We start from the raw sequence: 23188 nt of genomic DNA, 5'->3' as shown, positions 1-23188 counted from the left end.
ATTAATTATATCTCATTAAAGCTGTTATTTAAAAAAAAAAAACTAGATATGGTCTAGCTTATCACATTATCAGTAAGTTAGCAAGAGTTGATGCTTATGTAAGAAAATTGTCCTGGCCAGGATATGATAATGGAATAGATAAGGCACATGTATACAAGTGTGTATAAGCCAGTATTTCTCCCCCAAAATAATTATGCCAAATTTATGCCTTGCCCAGCTCATAATCATAATTTAATACAAAGAATGCTGCATTTGTGAATTCAAATATGATCATCTTTTTTTTAGTATTGTACAAAGGATACATATTTTAGGACTGGGGTAATACAGTGAGCAGATGGAATATTCTTGTCAATTCTGAAAACAACATTAAAATCACAGATACCTGATGGGCATCAAGATTAAATGCAAGCAAGATACTTGATACTTTGCACACAAATTAGAGATGTGTATCAGATATGAAAAGATATATCAAATGTCAGAATACATTATATTGAGATCAAAAGCATCTTGTTACAAGAATATTACAGATTTTTACACATTATCTATATGGGATGGTATTTTGAACAAAGTGGCAAAAGTTTAATAAAGCTTTACAGTTAGAAAGCATGACCATATATAAAGTTCTGTGCTTAATAAAAATCCTATTCCTTTCCTTACCACAAATGAAAGTAATTTTGAAAGTGTGTTCAGTGAATGTAAATCTTGAGCAAGAAATGTGAATATTCTTCCTGAATTTGAAAATAAGTGAAAAAGAAATTGGAAATGCATGAATCACTAAGTGAGAGTATTGATAATTATGGGAAAAGTGCTGATCAAGTAGACATTAGGTTATAAATGACCTAACTTCATATTTGAAACAGGTATATGAAAAATTAAATGAAATCTCTTCAGATTTTGAACTTTTAAACTGGAGAAAAGTTATTTTCTATAGATTACATCTGATTTACAAAAAGCAGCTACTGACCCAGTTCTTAAATATTTTGACAATTTAAATGCTATAGAAATTTCATGTGGAATTGTTTAAAGCAATATACAATATTAATAAATTGTGATATAACGTAAGCCTTATATTTGGGTCTTCTAAAACTGATTAACAAAGTGGTGTTCAAAATTTTAAAACAATACCAGCCACAGTAGCATCCTGCAAAAGACGTTTCAGTAAGCTGAAGTTAATTTTAAATTATTTAGAATTGTCACTTGGTCAAGAGAAATTGCCAAGCATGGCAGTTTACTTATTTGAAACAAGATAAGAAAAGAATTAGACTTTGAAAATGTTATTGATGTGCTTGCTTCCACTAAAGCCAGAAAAGTAAAATGATAATAAATTCTGGTTTTGGTAGGCATAAAATATTTAAACTTCAACTACTATTGTGAGTTTAATATATCTACTTTTCAATATTTTAAAACTACTTTAATGTTCTGGGGGAAAAAACTTTAAAAAATATACAGAGAGGAGAGTTGTGGGAAGATGGCACTGTAGGAAGTACCAGGAATCTGGCTCCCCACCTAGACAGCAATTGCACAGATTGAATCTATCTGATATAACTATTTTGAAGCTCTAAAGTCTGTTGAAGGCTTGCAACTTCCAGGCGAAGACTTGGAGAGTGAATTACAGTTAATTTCCATCAATTTAAGCCCTTAGCACTGTAGCAGCCATATGGCAGGCAGCCGTGCACATGTTCCTGGAGCAGCTTGCACACAACTTATGGGAGCCAGAGTGGGCAAAAAAGACCTTGTCCTCCAGATACTGGGAATCTGATTGCTGCTTCTTATCAAGGAGTTGCAGACAAAGAAGTGGGCACATTATTGTTGCACCTCTCCCCCATTGTTGCAAGCCCCTTCCCCTCCAGCTGAAGTGACTTCCAAGGAATTTAAGTGGACAGCCCTTTTTCTCCCTTCATTTTTCACTTTTCCCCCTTTCAGGAGTCAGATGTTAAAGACTAGGACATTCAAAAACAACTGTGTATGTGGGTAAAATTAGAAAGAGATTGCATATGCCCAGGGAAAGGCTCAGAAAAGACATACGAAGACCTTAAGTTTACACCTCAGGGTGATTTGGGAACAGAGACAGCCTACAACAATAAAAATTAAAATTAAAATAAAACAGGCAAATGCTGGGCAAGGGGAATAATCTGATTCCCAGAGTTACTACATTATTAGACTCAACTGTCCAGTGTTCAACAAAAAATCACAAGGTATACAAAGAAACAGGCAAGTATGGCCCATTCAAAACAAAAAAATATCAACAGAAACTTTTCCTGAAAAAGACATAATGGCAGATATACTAGACAAAGAATTTAAAACAACTGTCTTAAAGATGCCCAGAGAACAAAAGGAATGTGTGGAGAAAGTCAAGAAAACAGTATGTGAACAAAGTGGAAATATAAATAAAGGGATAGAAAACCTAAAAGAAACCAAAAAGAAATTCTGGAGATGAAAAGTGCAATAACTGAAGATGAAAAATTCACTAGAGGGATTCAAAGGCAGATTTGAGCAGACAGAAGAAAGAATTGGCCAACTTGAAGATAAGACAATAGAAATTATTGAGTTTGAGGCACAGAAAGAAAACAGATTGAAGAAAAGTGAACAGAACCTAAGGGAGCTTTAGGACACCGTTAAGTAGTCCAACATTTGCATCATGAGAGTCCCAGAAGGAAAAGAGAGAATATTTGAAGAAGTAATGACTGCAGACTTCCAAAATTTGATGAAATACATGAATGTAAACATTCAGAAAGCACAACGGATTCCAAGTAAGATGAACTCAAAGAGACCCACACTAAGACATGTTATAATTAAACTTCCAAAAGGTAAGGAGAATCTTGAAAGCAGCAAAGAGAATTGAATCATCACATACAAGGGATTCTCAATAAAATTATCCACAGACTTCTCATCAGGAACTTTGGAAGCCAACAGGCAGTGGGTCAGTATATTCAAAGTGCTAAAAAGAAAACCTCAAGAATCCTCTATCCAGCAATTCTGTCACTCAAAAGTTAGAAATTAAGACATTCTCACGTAAACAAAACTGAGAGAGTTCTTGACCACTAGATTGGCCCTGCCGGAAGTGCTCAAGGGAGTCCTGCACGGTGAAATGAAAGGACAGTACATGACAACTCAAAGCTCTGTGGCAAAATAAAGATCTCAATAAAGGTAAGTGCATGGGAAATTATAAAAGCTAGTATTTTGTAACAGTGATTTGTAGCTGTACTTTTTGTTTTCTACATGAGTTAAGAGATGAATGCATTTAAAGAAAAAAGACAATTTTTTAGTGTAAAATTCAGTATCTCTAACTTTCATTTGTAACTTCTAATTTTGTTTCCTGCATAATTTAGGTGACTAATGCATTTAGTTTATATCTAGGTATACAATGAATAAAGATGTAATTTTCTGACATCAGCAACCAAAAAGAATGGGGATGGAACTATAAAGGAACAGAGTTTTGGTATGTTATTGAAATTAGCTGCTATAAATTCAGATTAGAGGGTTATAACTTTAGGATATTACATGTAATCCTCAAAGTAACCATAAAGAAAATAGCTATAGAATATACACAAGGGGAAATGAGAAAATATTTTAAACATTTCACTACAAAAAAATCAACTAAACAGAAAAGAAGTCAGTAATGAAGGAAATGAGAGCCAAAAAAAAGTAATAAGATACATAGAAAACAAATAGCCCAATGACAAAATAAGTCCCTCCTTATCAGTAATTAATCTAAATGTTAATGTATTAAACTTTCCAATCAAAGGACAGAGGTTGGCAGAATGGATAAAAAATACATGATCCAATTACATGCTGTATACAAGAGACTCACTTGAAATTCAAAGACACAAGCTGAAAGTGAAAGGATGAAAAAGATAGTCTGTGCAAATAGTAACCAAAAGAGAGTATTGATGGCTTTACTAATATCAGACAAAATAGACTTTCAATCAAAAAAGCTTACAAGAGAAAAAAGACATTATATATTAATAAAAAGTTTACTACAGCAAGAAGATATAACAATTATGAATACTTACACACCTACTGACAGACTGCCAATTTATATGAAGCAAGAACTCACAGAGTTGAAGGGAAAAATAGACAATTCTACAGTAATAGTTGGAGACTTCAGTACTCACAATAATTGATAGAATAATTAGATATAAGTAAGGAAGTAGAAGACTTAATAAACCTACTAGATTTTCAGACATACACATAACACTCCAGCAACAACAGAATACACATTCTTCTCAAGTACACATGGGATATTTTCCAGGATATACCATATAGTAAGCCACAAATTAAATCTCAGTGGATTTTAAAAGATAGATGTCATACAAAGTATCTTCTCTGATCACAGGATTAAATTAGAAATCAATAATAAAAGGAAAAATAAAAAATTCACCAGATTTTAGAAATTAAACAATACACTTTAAAACAACCAATGGATCAAAGAAGAAATCACAAGGGAAATTAGAAAATACTTAGATAAGAATGAAAAGAAAAATACAACATTCCAAAACTTCTAAAATGCAGTGAAAGTGATGCTAAAATGGAAATATATGGCTGTAAATCCTTATATTAAAAAATGAGAGATCTCAAAGCAGCAACCTAACTGTACAACTTAAGGAACTAGAAAAAGAAGGAGAAACTAAATCCAAAGCTGGCAGAAGGAAAGAAGTAAAATTAGCACAGGAATAAATGAAACAGAGAATAGAAAGCAATAGAGAAAAGTTGGTTCATTGCTAAGGTCAACAAAATTGATAAACCTTTAGCCAGAAATACTTAAAAAGAGAGAAGACTTAAATTACTAAAATCAGAAATGAAAGTGGGTACATTACTACCATTTCTATAGAAATAAAAATGATCTTAAGAGAGTACTATGAACTCTGTGTCAACAAATTGGATAACCTACATGAAATGGACAAATTGCTAGAAACTCAAAACCTAGCAAGACTAAATCATGAAGAAATAGAAAATATGAGTAGATCCATAACTAGTAAGGAGATTGAATGAGTAATCAAAAATCTCTTAACAAAGAAAACCCCTTGACCTGACGACTTCTTTAGTGAATTCTAACAAACATCTAAATAAGAACTAATACCACTTCTTTCAAACTTTTCCAAAGTTGAAGAGGAAGAAATATTTCTAAACTCATTCTGTGAGGCCAGCATTACCCTGATACCAAAGCCAGACAAAGACAATACAAGAAAAGAAAACTACAGATAAATATCCCTTATGAACATTGATGCAAGTATCCTCAACAAAATACTAGCAAACAGAATTAAGCACTATATTAAAAGGATTATATACCATGAACAAATGGGATTCACTCCTGGAATGCAAGGCTGGTTCAATATATGAAAATTGATCAATGTAATAAGCCACCTCAATGAAAGGAAGCAACAAAAACCACATTATCACCTCAATTGATGCAGATATGGTGTTTGACAAAATTCAGCACGCTTGCATGTTAAAAATGCTCAACAACCTAGAAACAGAAGGAAACTGCTTCAACATAATAAAGCCATATAAGAAAAACCCACAGCAAACATCATACTCAATGGTAAAAGACTAAAAGATTTTCCTCTAAGATTAAGAACAAAGCAAGATGTCCACTTTCACCACTTCTTTTCAACATAGTACTGGAAGTTTTAGCCAGAGCAATTAGTCAAGAAAAATAAATAAAAGACATCTAAATTAGAAAAGCAGTAAAATTATCTCTGTTAGCAGATGATACCATTTTATATATAGAAAACCCTAAAGATTTCATACAGAACCCTATTAGAACTTACATTAACTCAGTAAAGTAAATAGCAGGACACAAAGTCAGCACACAAAAATCAGTTGTATTTCTATACACAAGTAATGAACAATCTGAAAAGAAAATTACAAAACAATACAACTTTAATAGCATAAAAAAGAATAAAATACATAGGAATGTACTTAATCAAGAGGTAAAAGACTTCTACAAAGAAACTATAAAACTTTACTGAAAGAGATTTGAGAAGACAAAAAAAAAAATGGAAAGACAACCCATGTTCATGAATTGGAAGACTTAATGTTGTTAAAATGCCAATAGTACCCAAAACAATCTACAGATTTATTGCAATCCCTGCAAAAATCCCAAAGATATTTTTTGCAGAAATAGAAAAACTCATCCTAAAATTTATATGGAAGCTCAAGGGACTTCAAATAGCCAAAACAACTTTGAAAAAGAAGAAAAAAACTGCAGCACTCAAATGTCCTGCTTTTAAAATTTATGACAAAGCTGCAGTAAACAAAACAGTGTGGTATTGGGATAAAGACAGACCTATAGACCAAAGGAATAGAATAGAGAGTCCAGAAATAAACCTTTGTATATATGGTCAAATAATTTTTATGGGGGTGCCAAGACCGATGGGAAAAGGACAGTCTTTTTAATAAATGATGCTGGGAAAACTGGATATCCATATGCAAAAGAATTAAGTTGTACTCTTAGCCAGCACTATATACAAACATTGACTCAAAATTGATAAGGGACTTAAATGTAAGACCTAAAATAATAAAGTTCTTAGAATAAAACAAAGGACAAAAACTTCATGACATTGAAATTGATAGTGATTTTTTTGGTTATTACACCAAAGGCACAGGTAATGAAAGAAAAAAATTGTACAAATTAATAATTTTGTGCATCAAATATACTATACAGTGAATAAAAAGGCAACCCATAGAATGGGAGGAAATATTTGCAAGTCATATATCTGATAAGGAATTAATATCCAGAATATATAGAGAACTCATAAAACTCAATAACAACATAAACAACCCAATTCAAAAATGCATAAATGAATTGAACAGGCATTTCTCCAAAGAAGATATACAAATGGCCAATAAACCCATAGATGTGCAACATCACTAATCATTAGAGAAATGCAAATCAGTGAGATACCACCTCACACCCATTAGGATGACTACTGTTAAAACAAAAACCAAAAAACCCACAGACACATAAAAACACACACACACACACAAAACCACAAAAAACTCCAAAACCAGAAGACAGGTGTTGATGCTGATGTGGAGAAATTGAAGCTTTGTACACTGTTGCTGGTAATGTAAAATGGTACAGCCATTGTGGAAAGCAGTATGGCAGTTCCTCAAAAAAATTATATGATCCAGCAATTCCTCTTTTGGGTATACTGTACCCCAAAGACTTGAAAGCAAAGAGTTGAAGAGATATTTGTACTCCTATTTTCATAGCAGCATTATTCACAATAGCTAAAACATGGAAGTAAACCAAGTGTCCATCAATAGATGAAAGAATAAGCAAAATGTGGTATATGCATACCATGGAATATTCAGCCATAAGAAGGAAGGGGATTCTGCAATATGGATCAACTTTGAGGACATTTTGCTAGTGTAATAAGCCAGTCACAAGAAGACAGATATTATGTGATTTCATTTGTATGAGGTACTTAAACAAAACAAAAGAGAGAGTATAGTGGTGGTTGCCAGAGGCTGTGGGGAGGGGAGAATAAGGAGCTATTGTTTAATGGATGTAGAGTTCCAGTTTTACAAGATGAAAAAAGTTATGGGGATGGATGGTGGTAATGATTGCATAACAATGTGAATGTATTTAATACCAGTGAACTATACATTTAAAAACGGTTAAGATGGTAAATTTTATGTTATGTGTATTTTATCTCATGTTTCTATATGGCTTGGCATAGCACTGATGTCAGCATAGTTAACATCACAGTTTTTGAGACCATTATGTATACTGAGCCAGGAAGTGTACTATGATTTTCTTTCCTATACTTCATTTTACTTTTCCGGGTAAAAATATATTTTTACTGATTTGTTTAGTCTTCTGTGCACCTAATGCGGTTTTTTAAAATTTGTGATGTGTTGTCTAATGTTTGGAAGTATTTTTTCTAAATGTTCACACATCAAAAAAAAAATTGTTGGAGGGCCTGGAGATCTTCTCTCCAATCTACTTTAGTTTAAACTAGTTGCTGTCTAAGCCTAATGCATAATTTGTTGTATCAGGATTTTACTTTGCCACTTTCTTGTGTTGGATATCCTGTTTCCTGAACTGTGAGTTCCTCTTTTCTTGTTCTACTCCTTATTTCGATGAAACATGTCCTCTAACAACTTCCACAGAAAGGTTGATTCTTTTTTCACTTAGTGTAAATTTAAAACTGTATTTACTCTAATGATAGTTTGGCTGAAGTACATAGAAAACATTTTCCCTATGCATATTTGAAAGTATTGTTTTCGTTAAGTCTGATGCCATTTTTGGTCCACTTTCTTTGTGTTTATGTTATTTTGTTCTTTCTGGCAACTTTAATGATTATCTCTATCTCAGGTGTTTTGAAATTTCATATGTTCACCCATCATCCTTTTTTCATTCATTATGGTAGGAATTTGATAAGCCTTTGTAATTTTGGATATTTCTGTTTGGGGGAAATTTTCTTGTTTTATTTCTTTGGTAAATTTTCACTTTTATTTTCTCTGTTCTCTCTTTTTTTTGAAACTCCTATTGATCTGACACTACTTCCTGCATCAACTCTTTTGATTGTATGGCATTTTCTTTCTTGCCTTCCATCTTTTTGTCCTTTCATTCAATCTTTCAAAAAAGATTTTCTAAATTTAATTGCTTATTTTAGTTGCCATATATTTAGTTTTGAATTGTTCTTTTTATTTGTTCTTCAGTTGTTTTGTCTTCATAGTTTTTTGTTCTTGTTTAATGGACATAACATTTCATACCTCTCCAAGGATATTAAATATATTATACATATTTATTTTGTTCCCAGCAAAGTCTCTGATGTCTCCTAGCCTCTTTCTTTATTCTCTTGTTTATTTTGATCTGTCTGATGTAAAGAATGTCTTCAGTTGTGTGGTGATCCTTGGCTGTTCATAAAAGTGAAGTGCTAAAAAGTTTATCAAAAACCCTGTGTTTGGACAGGGACAGGGCTGCCTTGCATAGCCATACAGGTTGTGCACTGCAGCACTCCACAGGGTACAACCCTGTTATATATACCCCTTAGTACTCTCAAAATGTATCGATGTTTACAGTACTAGAAATTAAAAGTATGAAATTTTTACAATACTGTTACTTAAAATGGCAAATATTTTTCTGAAAAATAACTATTTGTCAAAACAAAAGAAATTTAGTTAGAAGAATGAAATTGTTTTATGCTTTTGCATATCTCTTTAATGTCTAGTTAAATAGAAGGAAACTGGATCCTCATGTTTCTGCATTCAATCTGTTGTGATATGTTATTTTGGTTGAAATATAAGAAAAATACCCAGCCTCATCTAGTACTTTAATCTCTTCAGATAATTGTGATTATTCTTTTTTATGACATCAAAAGTAGACAAGTGAACTTTTTCTTAAAAGGTTTGTTGCAATGTGGAATCTGACTCCATATCACTGAACTTTTTGTACTCTATTACATTAAAATCTATTGGTCTGGCTTACACTTTGATTGACTCTTTTATCCATGCATGATTTTATAACAATGTGCATTTAGTCATTTGGAATATATTGGTTCACAAGTTACATAGATCTTCTAAGTGTTGACATGTTTCATTATATAATATCAGGTAATCACATTCATTAATATTAGCATTAATCTCATGAATAGTGGATACAAGTTATCCTAAAATTTAATTTTTCCTTGAATTTTATTACTGGCAACAAATACTGTCAGTTGTTTTCTTTGATGTGACATGCTCACTTTGTCAGTTTCAAAGAAAATGTCTTCTAAATACTCAAGTCTAAATATTCATAGTTTGACAGTCATTCTTTAAAATAAAAATCATGTTCCATGAAAAAAATGTGGCTAAGTTCAGCGTGCAACTCAGTCACAGACCCAAGTGTTTTTAGTGTGCAATAGCAGTGCTTTGTGCATATTTGGTATTTCATTACACAGAATATTAAAAAGATGTGCACTCAGTGATTGGTATTTAATAAAATTAATTTTACTGCTGGTGTATGCCAGTGGAGAATACAGTGACTGCTAGTACAGTTTTGGTTCTATGTCAGTGCCTTGATTTGAGTTAAGATGCCAGCATTTTTACTCACCACTGCTTTAGTACCAAGAATTTTAGCCTCACATGCCTCCTGAAAGTGTTTTGGAGGCCCCATGTGTCTGTGAACCACACTTGGAAAACTGCTGACATGGATTATATTGTGAAGGTTGCCTCATGGATTGGTGTGCTATACAGCCTGCACAGTCTGCATGGTAATTGTTTAGACTTCAACATAGGAAAATCAGTTGCTGAGCTGACTGATTCTTTGGTAGGGAGGATGCTCTCAAAGTCTTTGAGGCTGATAATTTTCTCCAAAGAGGAATCTTCTAGATTCCAGCTGCGGGTGGTGGAGTGAAGAGTGGTTCCTCTGGCTGCTAGCATTCTGGGAGCCAGGCAGAGAGATAAATGTGGGTCCCTTTTTTCAGTTTATGGACCTCTACTAAATTTTTCTGTTTTCTTTCAGTACCTCATGCCTGCCCTTTGCCATTCCTGGTGTTCACAAGTCTAGACTGTCTCCAGTTCACAGAGTTAACCTTTGGCCTAAGTGGTAGAGGAAAGGATAGGTACCTGTTGTGTGAGTTGGGGAAAGAGCATTTAGATTTCTCAGCAGTATTCATGCTTCATTTTTACCTTTTATATACTGGATAGTATACTGAATTTCTCCAAATACCAGATCTCTTATGTTCTCTGGGAAAACTGATTCTTTTTTCCTTGCACTCCCAGCTCAGACATTTAGTTGTAACTTCCTCCACACTGTGAAGTCAATTTCGATTCCTCCAGCCACTATCCATCTAAAAATTTGTTGAAATCTCTTTGACAGTTAGTATGCTTTGATGTTTTCTTGGTCTTTATGAGTGAAAATATTTTATTTCTTTGCCCTCATTTTAGCAGGGCTTTTGGAGAGTGAGGAAATGTTACATGTATGTGATTAATACACCATATCACTTTCACAGATTTGAATCAATCACTCTTGTGGCTGAACTGGACCTAGATTTGAAACTTCACCACTTACTGTAGTATTGCCTTTGGTTTTCTACTTAACCCCCGCAGTCTTTATTCTCATTTGTAGAAATGGAGTTTATAATATCTAATATGAGGATTAAGTGATGAGATAGTGAATGTAAAGTTCTTAACATACTACCTCATGCATCATATATGCTCAATAATTTGTTATAAACTGTTAGGCTGGCCTCTGGCTTACTGAGGTTTTTGTGTATTCTTTCCTCACCAAAAAACATTTCAAATAAGCAAAAATATTTCATTTATCTATTGTTTAATATTACTTGGTTTGACAATGGAAGGGTTACCATGGCTCCAAATATAAAATCATAATTTCATAAATGTTTTATCTAAGTACCTGTATTTAATGTGTGTATAAAATACTGTGGATGATGCATTCAAATTCAAGCTGTGTTTTACTAGTTTTCTATTCAAGTAATTATAATTATGGCCCACATTTGAAAGAATCTAAGGAAAGCAGGTATTGTTATAACTGGATAACTGTTTCATGTCCTTGATTCAGAAGGTTTTGGTACACTGAAATTCTTACAAGTTTTTTAAAAAGCAATTTTTGAAATCATGCTTTTAGTTATGAGAATTATTTTAATACATACTTTAAATTGAGAAAATTTTTTTCTCTTTCTTTAGTATACTAGGTAGCACACTTAAGTTCTTTTTATCTAGAAAGTTTAGTATAATAAAAGTAGTTTACTTTAAGCTTAGTTTTGAATATAAAAGAAAATTACTATTAATAATTTCAGGAACTTGCAAGACCTAATATGGCTGAAGGAGAAACAGAAACATCAAATTCTGAAAGGTAAATATAAGGAAAAACTGAATCTTATGAAATTCATGTATATAAAATGATACTTGAGCTGTGTTATATTTCAGTTAATTGGCAAAAGGCTATTTAAATTTTGTATATGGTGTTCCTTTTAGTAATGGCTTTTAATTAAAATAAAATTTTGAAATATTAATGTAACAGAAATATACTACAGATCCTTAGTTTTGAAATCTTAAACATGTAGAATACATTTTATAAGTTGTTAAATTTTTTAAAAGTACTTACAAGTAAGTAAAATGTTAACAGATTTTAATTGCCTCTATTAAATGAAAATAGTTACAAGATGCTACAGGTTATAAGGTGGTGACGATTCTTGCAAATAGTTAATTTTAATATCTTATTTTTAAAGTATTTTCAAAAAGCTGTAAAGCTACTTCTTTGGTGGGATCCCAACATAAAAGGTTCAAAATTCAAGTATTGGTTTTTAAAAATTTAATGCTTGGGCTTTCCTGGTGGCGCAGTGGTTGAGAGTCCGCCTGCCGATGCAGGGGACGCGGGTTCGAGCCCTGGTCTGGGAAGATCCCACATGCCGCGGAGCAACTGGACCCATGTACCACAACTACTGAGCTTGCACGTCTGGAGCCTGTGCTCTGCAACAAAAGAGGCCGCGATAGTGTGAGGCCCGCGCATCGCGATGAAGAGTGGCCCCTGCTTGCCACAATTAGAGAAAACCCTCCCACAGAAACGAAGACCCAACACAGCAAAAATTAATTAATTAATTAATTTAAAAAAAAAAACCATGCCAGGGAATCCTAAAGGCCTTCTAATTGATAATAAAGAGAACTTTTAAAAAAATAAAAATAAAAATTTAATGCTTGAGTAGAACACTGCAGAACACGAGATTTCACAATTTTTTTTTAGCAAAAGAAAATCTAACATTCTAATTAGAACTTTATTCCAGCTAAAGGTGATTTGTCTTTTAGATTAAGTACTTTCCCCATTTCTATCTTTATGCTGTGTGTTTTATAGTAGGCTGTTTGTTAACCTGATGAGATTAATTAATCTATTGCCTCTAAAAAGAAAATTATGGGATAAGACCTTTTGAAGATGTTTCTTAGACTTCACTAGAAAAATTATCTAGCCCTGGGACTTCCTTGATGGCCCAGTGGTTGAGACTTCACCTTCCAACGCAGGGTGGGGGTGTGTGGGTTTGATCCCTGGTGGGGGAGCTAGGATCCTACATGCCTCACTGCCAAGAAAACAAAACATAGAACAGAAGCAATGTAACAAACTCAATAAAGACTTTAAAAATAGTCCACATAAAAAAAGAAAAGAAAAGAAAAATTATCTAGCCCTTTCTTCACCTAGCATTTTTCCTAGAATTTTGGTTGGGAAAAGTTAACAAAAATTCAAATAAGGATTTAGAAAAAGCAGACTAGTCACATCCATATTTTTTAACATTTTCTGTAAATTATAGTTAGTTTAATAAGATCTGAACAAAAATAAGAATTTTATAAATTTAAATGAGGGAAATATAATTTTTTGCAGATGATGTAATTGACCTGTAAGATCCAAGAAAATGAGCTAAGAATGATTGAAATTAATCAGGGTATTAATTAAGGCAGCTTGGTGTAAAATTCAGAATCTTTCCGGTATACCAATAACATGTGATTACAAAATATAATGGATAAAATTCACAGTAATAACAAGATGAGTAAAGTGCAGCATCTATTTAGAAGATTTTGAAGAAAAAAACTTACTGAGATAGAAAATAATATATTAGTAACTTACATGATAGGTCATTTCCCAAATTAGTTTATGGTTAATGAACATTTAGTTGAAAATCCAAATTGGATTTGATTTGGAAACTAGTGGTGTTTAAAGTAAGATTCATATTTTTCTACTTATTAATACCATAATTTTAAAAATCACAGCTGTGTTAGATATTAGGTTGTTTCTGTATTCACTATTTTAAACATTGTTTTAATGAGCATCCTTGTACAATTATCTTTTACTTTTTCAAACTATTAGGGAGAAGAGTAGTAGAATGTAGGTGATTTGACCTATTAGATAATAAAGTACAATTAATTAATTTCTAATTGTTAAAACTGTGTGGTATTGGCCTGTAATAGTCAAAAGACACATCAGAACAAAATAAATAGCAGAGAAACAGCCTTTTAAATATAATTTAGTAAATAATAAATGACTATCTGATAACATTGCTTTGATATTTGGGCAGTTCATTAGGAAAAAGTCTAAATTCCAGGTGGATTAATGTAAGAACTAATATAAATGTAATCATAAAATTTCTTTTTATTAAAATAAGCATTGTTACATCTACATAAGGGACTGGAGAGCCTCTTAGAAATCTCGTGTTTCTAAGACTCACAGACATAGAAGACAAACATTATGGTTACCAAAGGGGAAAGGGGGTGGAGGAGGGATAAATTAGGAGTTTGGGATTAACATATACACCCTACTATATATAAAATAGATAAACAACAAGGTCCTACTATATAGCATAGGGAACTATATTCACTAAATAGTTTCTGTTAACACACCGGGGTAAGAGTAAACACATAGACAGGTATACACGTAAGCATATATGTATGCATGTTTTATATTTACATATTTTTTTAGGCATGTGTTTATGTTTTTATAAATTAGGCTGTTAAAAAATCAATAAAATGTTTGTGAATGCTTAGTTGATTTTGCATAGGGAAAACACTCTAAGCCCAAGAGGACATATAAATCATAAAAGAGAAATAGGGTTTTTTCCACATATATTCATTCCTTATTTAAATGACTCTTACGAATTAATAAGCACACTTACATTTTAACTAAAAATAAGCAAGGGTATGAACAGATAAAAATAATGATAACCAGAACTAAAACAATGAATAGACTCCTCAGGACTCCTTTTAATATGCGACTATGGAGTTTCTCACTCTTTTGCCCAAGAACATGGCCACCTCCTAAATTGTAACATCATGGCAAAGACCAGGGAGCTCAATTTTCTTTTTTTTTTTGGTGGGCAAGTGTGCCTTTTTTTTTTTTTTTTTAGAGAATGTCTTTATTTTAATAGTGTTCAAATACATTGTATTATAAAGAAATAGATAATAAATAGCTTTATTTTTTCAGTAAACAAGATGAAGCTTCTTCAGAGGAAATAAAAAATGGATGTGATGTGCATTTATTCGAAGGCTCATCAACAACAAAAAGTGAAGAAGGTGTATCAGGTTCAGATAAAGAAAATGATACCTGTCTTGAAGACCAGGAAACTGGCTCAAAGAATATCTTCAGTTATGATTCAATTATTGATGCAGATAAGGTGGAAAAGGAAAAACAAATAGAGCACATTTGTCAGGAAACAGAGTTGAAGAGGTGCCAAAGTTCAGAAAACCTCATTGCACGTGATCAGATTGAAGATTGCAATGCCAGTGAAGCTAGATTTTCTTCAAAGAATATTAAGGATTTGCAATTAACATCTGGTGATGTTAGCATTGATCAGTTTTTGAGAAAAAGAGATGAACCTGAATCTGTTAGTTCTGATGTTAGTGAGCAAGGCAGTATTCATTTGGAACCTTTGACTCCATCAGAAGTGCTTGAGTTTGAAGCCACAGAGATTCTTCAGAAAGGTAGTGGTGATCCTTCAGCCAAGACTGATGAAGTAGTGTCTGATCAAACAGATGACGTTCCTGGAGAAAATAGCCTTAGCACAACAGAGACAACAGGAGACCTGGCAGATGAAAAAGAAAGAAGTTGAAATTAATTAGGCATTCTAAGTTTTAGTGTACCAACGATAAGAGCATTTGGAACAGTGCTATCAGGTGAGCTCAGTGGTGCTGTTGCAGAGTGCAGAGATAGAAAAATGTGAGGGAGGTCATTCATACACTTTACCTGTATATTCAACCTCGGTTATTAAATCAATTCATCATTAATAGCATGATTAGTATGAATTTCCAAGAAGTTTTTAAGACATGAATAAGATTTTAATGAAAGTTAAGTTTGCAATGAAAAAGTCTCATTTATCAGTTTTCGAGGTTATGGAACCTGGTGGTCAATATGAATTGAATATTAGAATATTATTTATATTAATAAAGCTTTTGAAATTTCCATCAGTTCTAAACTAAAAGTCCTTATTACCTGTACATCCTTTTCAATTAACTTAAAGGAAGAGATTTGGAAACCACATACCTTTTGGGAATAATTGATTTAAAATAATGGCCAATTGGCTTTGTTAATGAAGGTTTCATTTTGAGTATGATACTGGTAAATGGAGCATGTTTAGAATGCTAAATTCATTGATCTAATGAGAATTTGGATGAACATAAACTTAATTTTGGATATAATATTACATTCCAGACTGCCAGAAGCATGTAAACAGAATATTTGAATCTGTGTACCTCCATACAAGTGTTAGCCTGCCAGGCTGTAAGCTTACCTTAATTAAACTTTCAGTGAAAGTGAAATTATTAAAATAAAAATTTATATTTGTGCTTTTTGTCAGTGTGTAAGCTGTGCAGAAATCCCTTGATGTACTAGTTGTATAAAGTAGAAACCCACTGTTGAAACTCCTGTAGCTATTATGCTCTTAATATTGTTTTAATGATCTTCTTTAGAAATAGACCCATAAAAATGGTCTGGAAACCAAACCAAAGTATGGATTAATGTAGATATTGTAAAGCAGTAAACTGAAAACATGTCCTGGCATGAATTCAGCCATGTTTAAGTGACTTTTTCTGTAATTGTAAAATAGAAAATTCAAATGGGACCTAAAGCAGGATGTAAAAAATTGGTTTGGGATATTTAGCCTAATTTATCCATAAGATGGCTGCTAAATTGATTTTTTCAGTTTTTTATCATATAGAAAATAATAGATATAGAAATGAATAATATGAGTAACAGTAGTTTGCTTTGACGTACTAACAAACTTTTATTTAAAATGCTACATTTTTACTTCTTAAAATGTGCTTTGAATTCTTAAAATTTTGTTTCACTGAATGTTAAATGTTTAAAATGGCTATTAAAATTCTGCTGTATATAGTAGTTTTTGAGTAAATATTTGCAATAAAAATCTGTCCCTGAATAATTTTATTTTTCAGAAAGCTGCTTGAGTCGGATTACCTTTGGCGCCTCTAGAAATTGTATATTGCTCAAGGAAATTTCATGTTAAAGTTAGTGGTAGATTTTATTCCATATTCTTTAATTGATGCATGATTTATTTTAAATTGAGACTTAAAGTACAGGGGGAAGAACTGCTAATAATTACAGAGAATTGATTTGCTTTACAAATTCTTCTACTTCAAGAGAATTATAATTTAATATTATAGTTTTCTATCTGCTCAGTAAATTAAAGAGGCTAAATAGACAAAATATTTTATTGACTTATTTTCTTGAATATTTTTGAGGGTGGGGGCAAATATTTTTATCTTTCCTGCTCCCAAGAAAAGATGGGATAGAGGGACTTATTAACTGTCATCCTTCACCTTGTTGAAACATAAATCTATAGCAGAGAAGACTTTTGGAGTAAAGGGAAGAAAAAGTCTGTGTAAGGACCATTTTCTGGATCTCATTCAATTAGTTGCCAAGGCTGTCACCTAATGCTTCAAAAACCTAGAGCACTGTACTAAAATAAGTCTCTAAGTGACACTGTAGTCCCTTGTGAGCTTTGAGTAGTTCCTTCTCCTGCCCCTATATACTTACAGTAGTGGTACTGAAAGTACCTGATCAATGAATAGTTTATACCTATCCACTGTGAGAAAAGGAACCTGTACCAGACTATAAATCCTTCATTGAGAAAGTCTAGCAATGAAAACAAAAAAATAGTTGAAGTGAACATTGTACTTGGTAACATAGTTGGTTTCTGTTTTCACATAATCTTATCTCATTTCTGATCAGGAACAGACAATTCAGGTATGCAAACCAAACCTTTGAGTGGCAGTGCTTTAGCACAGTGGTCAGCAAACTTTTTCTCTGTAGAGCCAGATAGTGAATAATTGTGGACTGTGTGGTCACAATTATCCAACTCTTCCTTATAGCTTAAGAGCACCTATAGACAATATGTAAATGGTAGCCTGTTTGTGTTCCAATAAAACTTTATTTACAAAAACAGAATGTTGGTTGGATTTGGCCAGTGGACTGTAGATTGCCACCACCTGCTTTAGAGTGCTGTTTTGTCCAGGCAAATTGTGCTCAGGGACTGAGATTTTCTTTGCCAATAACTTATTTAACACCAGTTCACTGTGAGAATTATAATTTATAAAAATAACATTTTGCAAGCCGATACCATACAGGATAATGTCTGTTAACTAGCTAATAAAGAAATAACATACTCCAAACTAATAATAGATTGATTACACTATTGTTCTAGGCAAAGAGGAGATGAAAGAAAGTCCAAATTTAGTTGAGGTGTACCTTTCCAGGAATTGGTTGTCTGTAGAGTCAGTCCTTCCAACTAAAAGCTGGGTATCAGCTGCCAGCGTAGGTCCCTTGCTGCTGGGGCACGTAGCTAGGGGGTGACAGTACCGGTGTCGGTAAGCAAGCTGGGCTGTTCCAAATGTTATGACTCCAGGGACCATTACATGACTTACACCATTGCCTACCAGGAGTAGCCTTGCCAAGGCAGGAACAGATGTCCCTTCTCTTCCTGAGACTGCTGCACAGTTTAACAATGCTGAGGACCAAGAGTGGCCTGGCCATGGCAGGAGCAAGTGTCTCAAGATCGTCACAGAGCTATGTAAGTCAGCAAAAGAGTAGCCTTGCCCAGACTAAACACTCTCGGTAAGTCCTCACAAATTCTTGGTATTTAAAGTTTAAATGTCCATCACTTGATAGCTGCTCTTCCATATGTTCGTATTGATTATCCTCCCCAGCGGCACCCCTTAATGGCTGAGCTGCTGAATACTTATCAACAACAGCAGATGTTGATGACATCATCCTGGCACAGCTTCCTTAGTGTAAACAAATTTACCTGTAGATCAAAACAACTTCACTTAAGTCATAAACAAGTGGATTTGAAATCATAACAAACCAATACACAACAAGCAGTTAGACTTTCTTGATTGACTATGAAAGCCAGTGATGCACTCAAGTAACTCTTTGCCTAAGAACTAACTACCAGGGTGCCTTACTATATTATAGTCTCCTGTTACCTAACAACAGAATTACGATTGATTACATGTGCAGTTAAGAAACATTCATTTTGTGGATGCACTTTTAATTTACGTTGAAAATCTGAATGCCATATTTATTTATGTTATTTCTTCCTCTTTGTATCTCTCCAATGTTTTAGGGAGGAAATTGTAATTTTTTTCACCCTATAAATTTTTAAAGAACTATTCTAAACATTTTTTAAAAGGAACTGACAAGATATGAGTCACCTTGTTTTAGCTGTAAGTAAAAAGATATCTGGGCAATTACTTGTCTGAGGTTACAAAGCCAAGATTTGAACATAATTTGATCTGATTCTGAAGTTAGTGTTTTCTACCACATCTATAGTTCCTAGCATTTATACTGAATGTCCCTTTTTAAAATATATCAGTTTTTGCAAATAACCCTTCCATTGATGGTACTAATTACAGTTTTATTTATTATTCCTACAGTGATTATATGCATATGGAATGGAGGACCTCTTAACCTAAAGAAGAGGACCTACTGATCTCTTTTACTAATAGGAATTGAGGAATTTTACCTCAAGAGGAGGGGTTAGTGAATATTCTATTAACAGGAAAGACAGCATGTGATTTAAAGATACACTTTATATAATAATTATAAATGTTTTGACATCATTACATTTTTTTAGGCTTCTGTAATGTCATTTTTAAACTATGGTTGACATGATCATTTTTGTTCCATCAAACTTGTTACTCCCGGATCACTCACTTGTACTGACTTCAGTGAATTAGGACTTTTGTATGTATATAGGCACTAAAAAGAATTGCAAGTGTTTCATTTTTACTAGATTACTATAACACTGACTTGTTTTTTCAGCTAAAAAATAAAACACAATTTACCTATGTCTAAGCATTAAAAGAGAAATGATTATTTTAAAAATATTGTTTACTAATGAGGCATATCTGCCAATCCATGTACACAAAATGAATAGTCAAATAGATTTTTTTAAAGTCATGGTAATGTTTAATTTTCATCTCAAAATCTATAAACTCCAAGATACTTCACTTGGATCATCTTGTAAGGAATTAAACACATCTGTAGCAGCATCTGTAACATCATCGAGGGATGAGGTGTCCTAGGTGAAATTACTTTTACAGTTAGCTAAAGGTAACTTTTAATTGCTTTTTAAAAGTATTATAAAATCACTTTTGTTATTTAAAAGAATATACTATGCATAATTTAGTCTTCTTTGATGACACAGAGGGTCATCATTATGAAGATTTTTGGACCAAGCTATAAATGAAGCTGTAGCTGCAGATGTTAATGGCCTGAATAACTGCTGATCACAGAGGTGACCTTGGATTTTGGTTTACAGAAGTATTTCAGGTACATCTAGGGTCGCTTGACTTTTCCAAAAACAGAACAGAAAAACTGACTACATTACTCACCCAATTCAACCTCTTTTTTAAGATGAATTTTCCCTCCTAAATACTAAGTAAAACCTGCCATTTGTGGAGAATTTGGTAACTATAAACTGTAGTTTTAAGCTTTCAAAATATTTTAAGCATTTATGCACTGCCTTAAAAACTTGATTTTTAACTGCTCTATATCAGGGGCTAGCAAACTATGACCCACAGTTGGCTACCTATTTTTGTAAACAAAATTTTATTAGAAAACAGCCATGTCATTTGTTTATATATTGTCTGTTGTAGCTTTTGCACTACAACAGCACAGTTGTACATGACAGAGGCCATATGGTCTGTAAGTCTCAAGGATTTACAATCTGGCACTTGAAGAAAAAGTTTGCCAACCCCTGCCCTATATATATATATATATATATATATATATATATATATATATATATATATTTTTTTTTTTTTCTGTACACGGGCCTCTCACTGCTGTGGCCTCTCCTGTCTCAGAGCACAGGCTCCAGACGCGCAGGCCCAGCGGCCGTGGCTCGCGGGCCCAGCCACTCCACAGCATGTGGGATCCTCCCGGACCGGGGCACGAACCCGTGTCCCCCCCATCGGCAGGCGGACTCTCAACCACTGCGCCACCAGGGAAGCCCTGCCCTATATTTTTATATGGGTATAATCATAACTTTGTAACTGTTCTTTTATTTTCACTATTATAGACACTGCAGTGAAGCTCTTATTTCATAAATTTTGGTCCATATTTTATTTACCTGTACTAAAATTCTAAGTGTATAATTTATTAGATTGAAGAGTATTCAGTTTTTAAATTGAAAAATAGAAACCCATACTTATTTTAATTATCATACCATAGTACTTATAGAAAGCTACCCGGTCCAGCATTAACTTGTAGAAGTTCAGAGTTTATTCATCTAGATTTTTTTCTTTGATTCTTCAAAGTCAGCTTGTTTTTAGCCTAATGTAGATTTTCATTCCTGCTATTCACCAAATATTTCTAGCGTGTGGCCATATGACTAGTTTCTGGCCAGTGAGTTGTGAGTGAAAGTGACTTCTGGTTTCGAGGATTTAGTTGTTAATGTGAGACTCTTTAGAACCCTCTATTCCCTCAAGCATGGTAACATTTTTACTATTCAGATGGTGATTGCTATATCAGTCTTGGTTCCTGAGGGACTATGAAAAGAGCCTTCCTGTTTATTTAGATACACATATAGCATGAAGGAGAAATAGCATTTTTATTTTAAGCTACTGCAGTTAGAGAATTTTTGTTCTACAGCATAACTAAGTCTCTCCCTACTGATGTAGGAATTAATCCTGAAAGTGGATTGCTGCCATTAGAAGAAACACAGCTGAGCTACATTACACCAGTGTATTGCATTGGCTTAGGTGGCAGATGGCAAGGCTACATGAGGTGATCCACATTCTGCTATGGTGAGAGATTTGGCAAACTTGACTGTAATACTTGAAAGACAAATGGTGTATGTAATGAAGTTGTATCTCTATTGGAAGAGTTTGACTAACAAAATGTTAATGGCATGCTTTGGTTACTATATTGGCTGCATTTGACAACTTACTCTGAGAAAGAAGTGGACTCAGATGAGAAATGGTAGGATTGAAAGTAGGAACAAAAGAGAATAGAAAAAGTCCACAAATCCAGATACTTGCAGGGTTGGAAAAGGCTAAACTTCTCACCCCCAGCCAGTAAAAGGAGAAGGCCTAAGCAAGAAAACTTAATTAAATTAAGAATATGGCCATCATACCAATTAATTAGGTTAAGGAGAGGCCCTGAAGTGTTTCTTCTATGTGGAAATTCCTTCACAGCATTTCTTGGGAAACACATATTTTTCTGAATTTCAAGACAAATCAGTCAAGAAATCGATGAAACAGGAAAAAGTATTGTAACTTTCCTATGAGAATTAAAGCTAAGTAATGAAGTTAGAGCCATTACTGGTTTGCAGGAATCCTCTGAAGTCAAGCTCAAAAGTAAGACTAGGGAATGCTGACAGGTGGAGTCCAAGAGTAAAGTCAACATTTCCAGGAACCACAATAAGAGCCCCAGAAGAGAAGTGGTCATAGTCTGATCACTCAAGTCATACTTGTAGCTATTGCCATGGTATAAATGTATATTCATACCCCTGTCTGCTGCTAATGGTGAGTCATTCTTGCAAGTAAAATAAAAATTAGTAGGTTTATATTCATAGGATACTTTATACAAATCCCATCAATGGTCTTCCAAAAATAACATGTTGTAGAAGCAAAATAATTCCATAAGTTATCAATTTTGACTTGTGATTCTGTGTGGTGTTTTTACTCTTGAGAGGAGATCCAAATGTAGCATTGGTCAAGTAACTACCAAATAAATTTATTGGCACTTCCCAGTGTATGATTATTTGCCAAAGGGTGCTATTCTTTACAAATACTTAAACAATAAATACAAAGAAAAGAAGTAAATGTTGTGGAACATTCTGAAATGAGATCAGAAACTGATCTAAAGTCTAAATTAGCAAAGACACTATCAATTGCAACAGTAAGACCAAAATCTGGGCTAGCAGACAAAATATTTTTATCATTAAAAAAGGAAAAGAGCTTCTATGAAGTAACATGTAACGTAACACCAACTTGAAGATGTTTTTGGACAGTCCCTAGCAACTTCACTAATATCAACGCAAAAATGAAAGAAGAATTTCTATGTCTGGAATAGTTGTTATAAAATAAAGATAAAGACTATCAGATAGGGCAATTAATGTGTTGTGTCTTTTTAGATTTCTTTTTTAAAAATTTTATTGAAGTATAGTTGATTTACAATGTTGTGTTATATATTCCACATATTCCACATATTCCATATATTCATTCTTTTTTT

The 23188-nt window shown here is 33.3% G+C and overlaps 1 protein-coding gene across 2 annotated transcripts in view; it reads left to right on the top strand.

Moving 5' to 3' along the window:
• Positions 1–16871, top strand: part of ZNF280D (zinc finger protein 280D) — a 106821-nt gene extending 89950 nt beyond the window's left edge. The window contains exons 19-20 of one of the 2 annotated variants that reach the window (XM_060150587.1): positions 11757–11812; positions 14921–16871. In XM_060150587.1, coding sequence (XP_060006570.1) covers positions 11757–11812; positions 14921–15545 — 681 coding nt within the window. In that variant the 3' untranslated portion in view covers positions 15546–16871. Of the gene's footprint in view, positions 1–11756; positions 11813–12300; positions 12640–14920 lie in introns of those variants that run through there. The other variant, XM_060150604.1, reaches the window with a different exon arrangement.
• The last annotated feature ends 6317 nt before the right edge of the window (positions 16872–23188 follow it).

The sequence above is a fragment of the Lagenorhynchus albirostris genome, chromosome 1 (genome assembly GCF_949774975.1).
Source record: "Lagenorhynchus albirostris chromosome 1, mLagAlb1.1, whole genome shotgun sequence".
Taxonomy (NCBI): Eukaryota; Metazoa; Chordata; class Mammalia; order Artiodactyla; family Delphinidae; genus Lagenorhynchus; species Lagenorhynchus albirostris.
The sequence above is the reverse complement of the archived record's forward strand: the minus strand, read 5'-3'. Positions and strand labels throughout refer to the sequence as shown.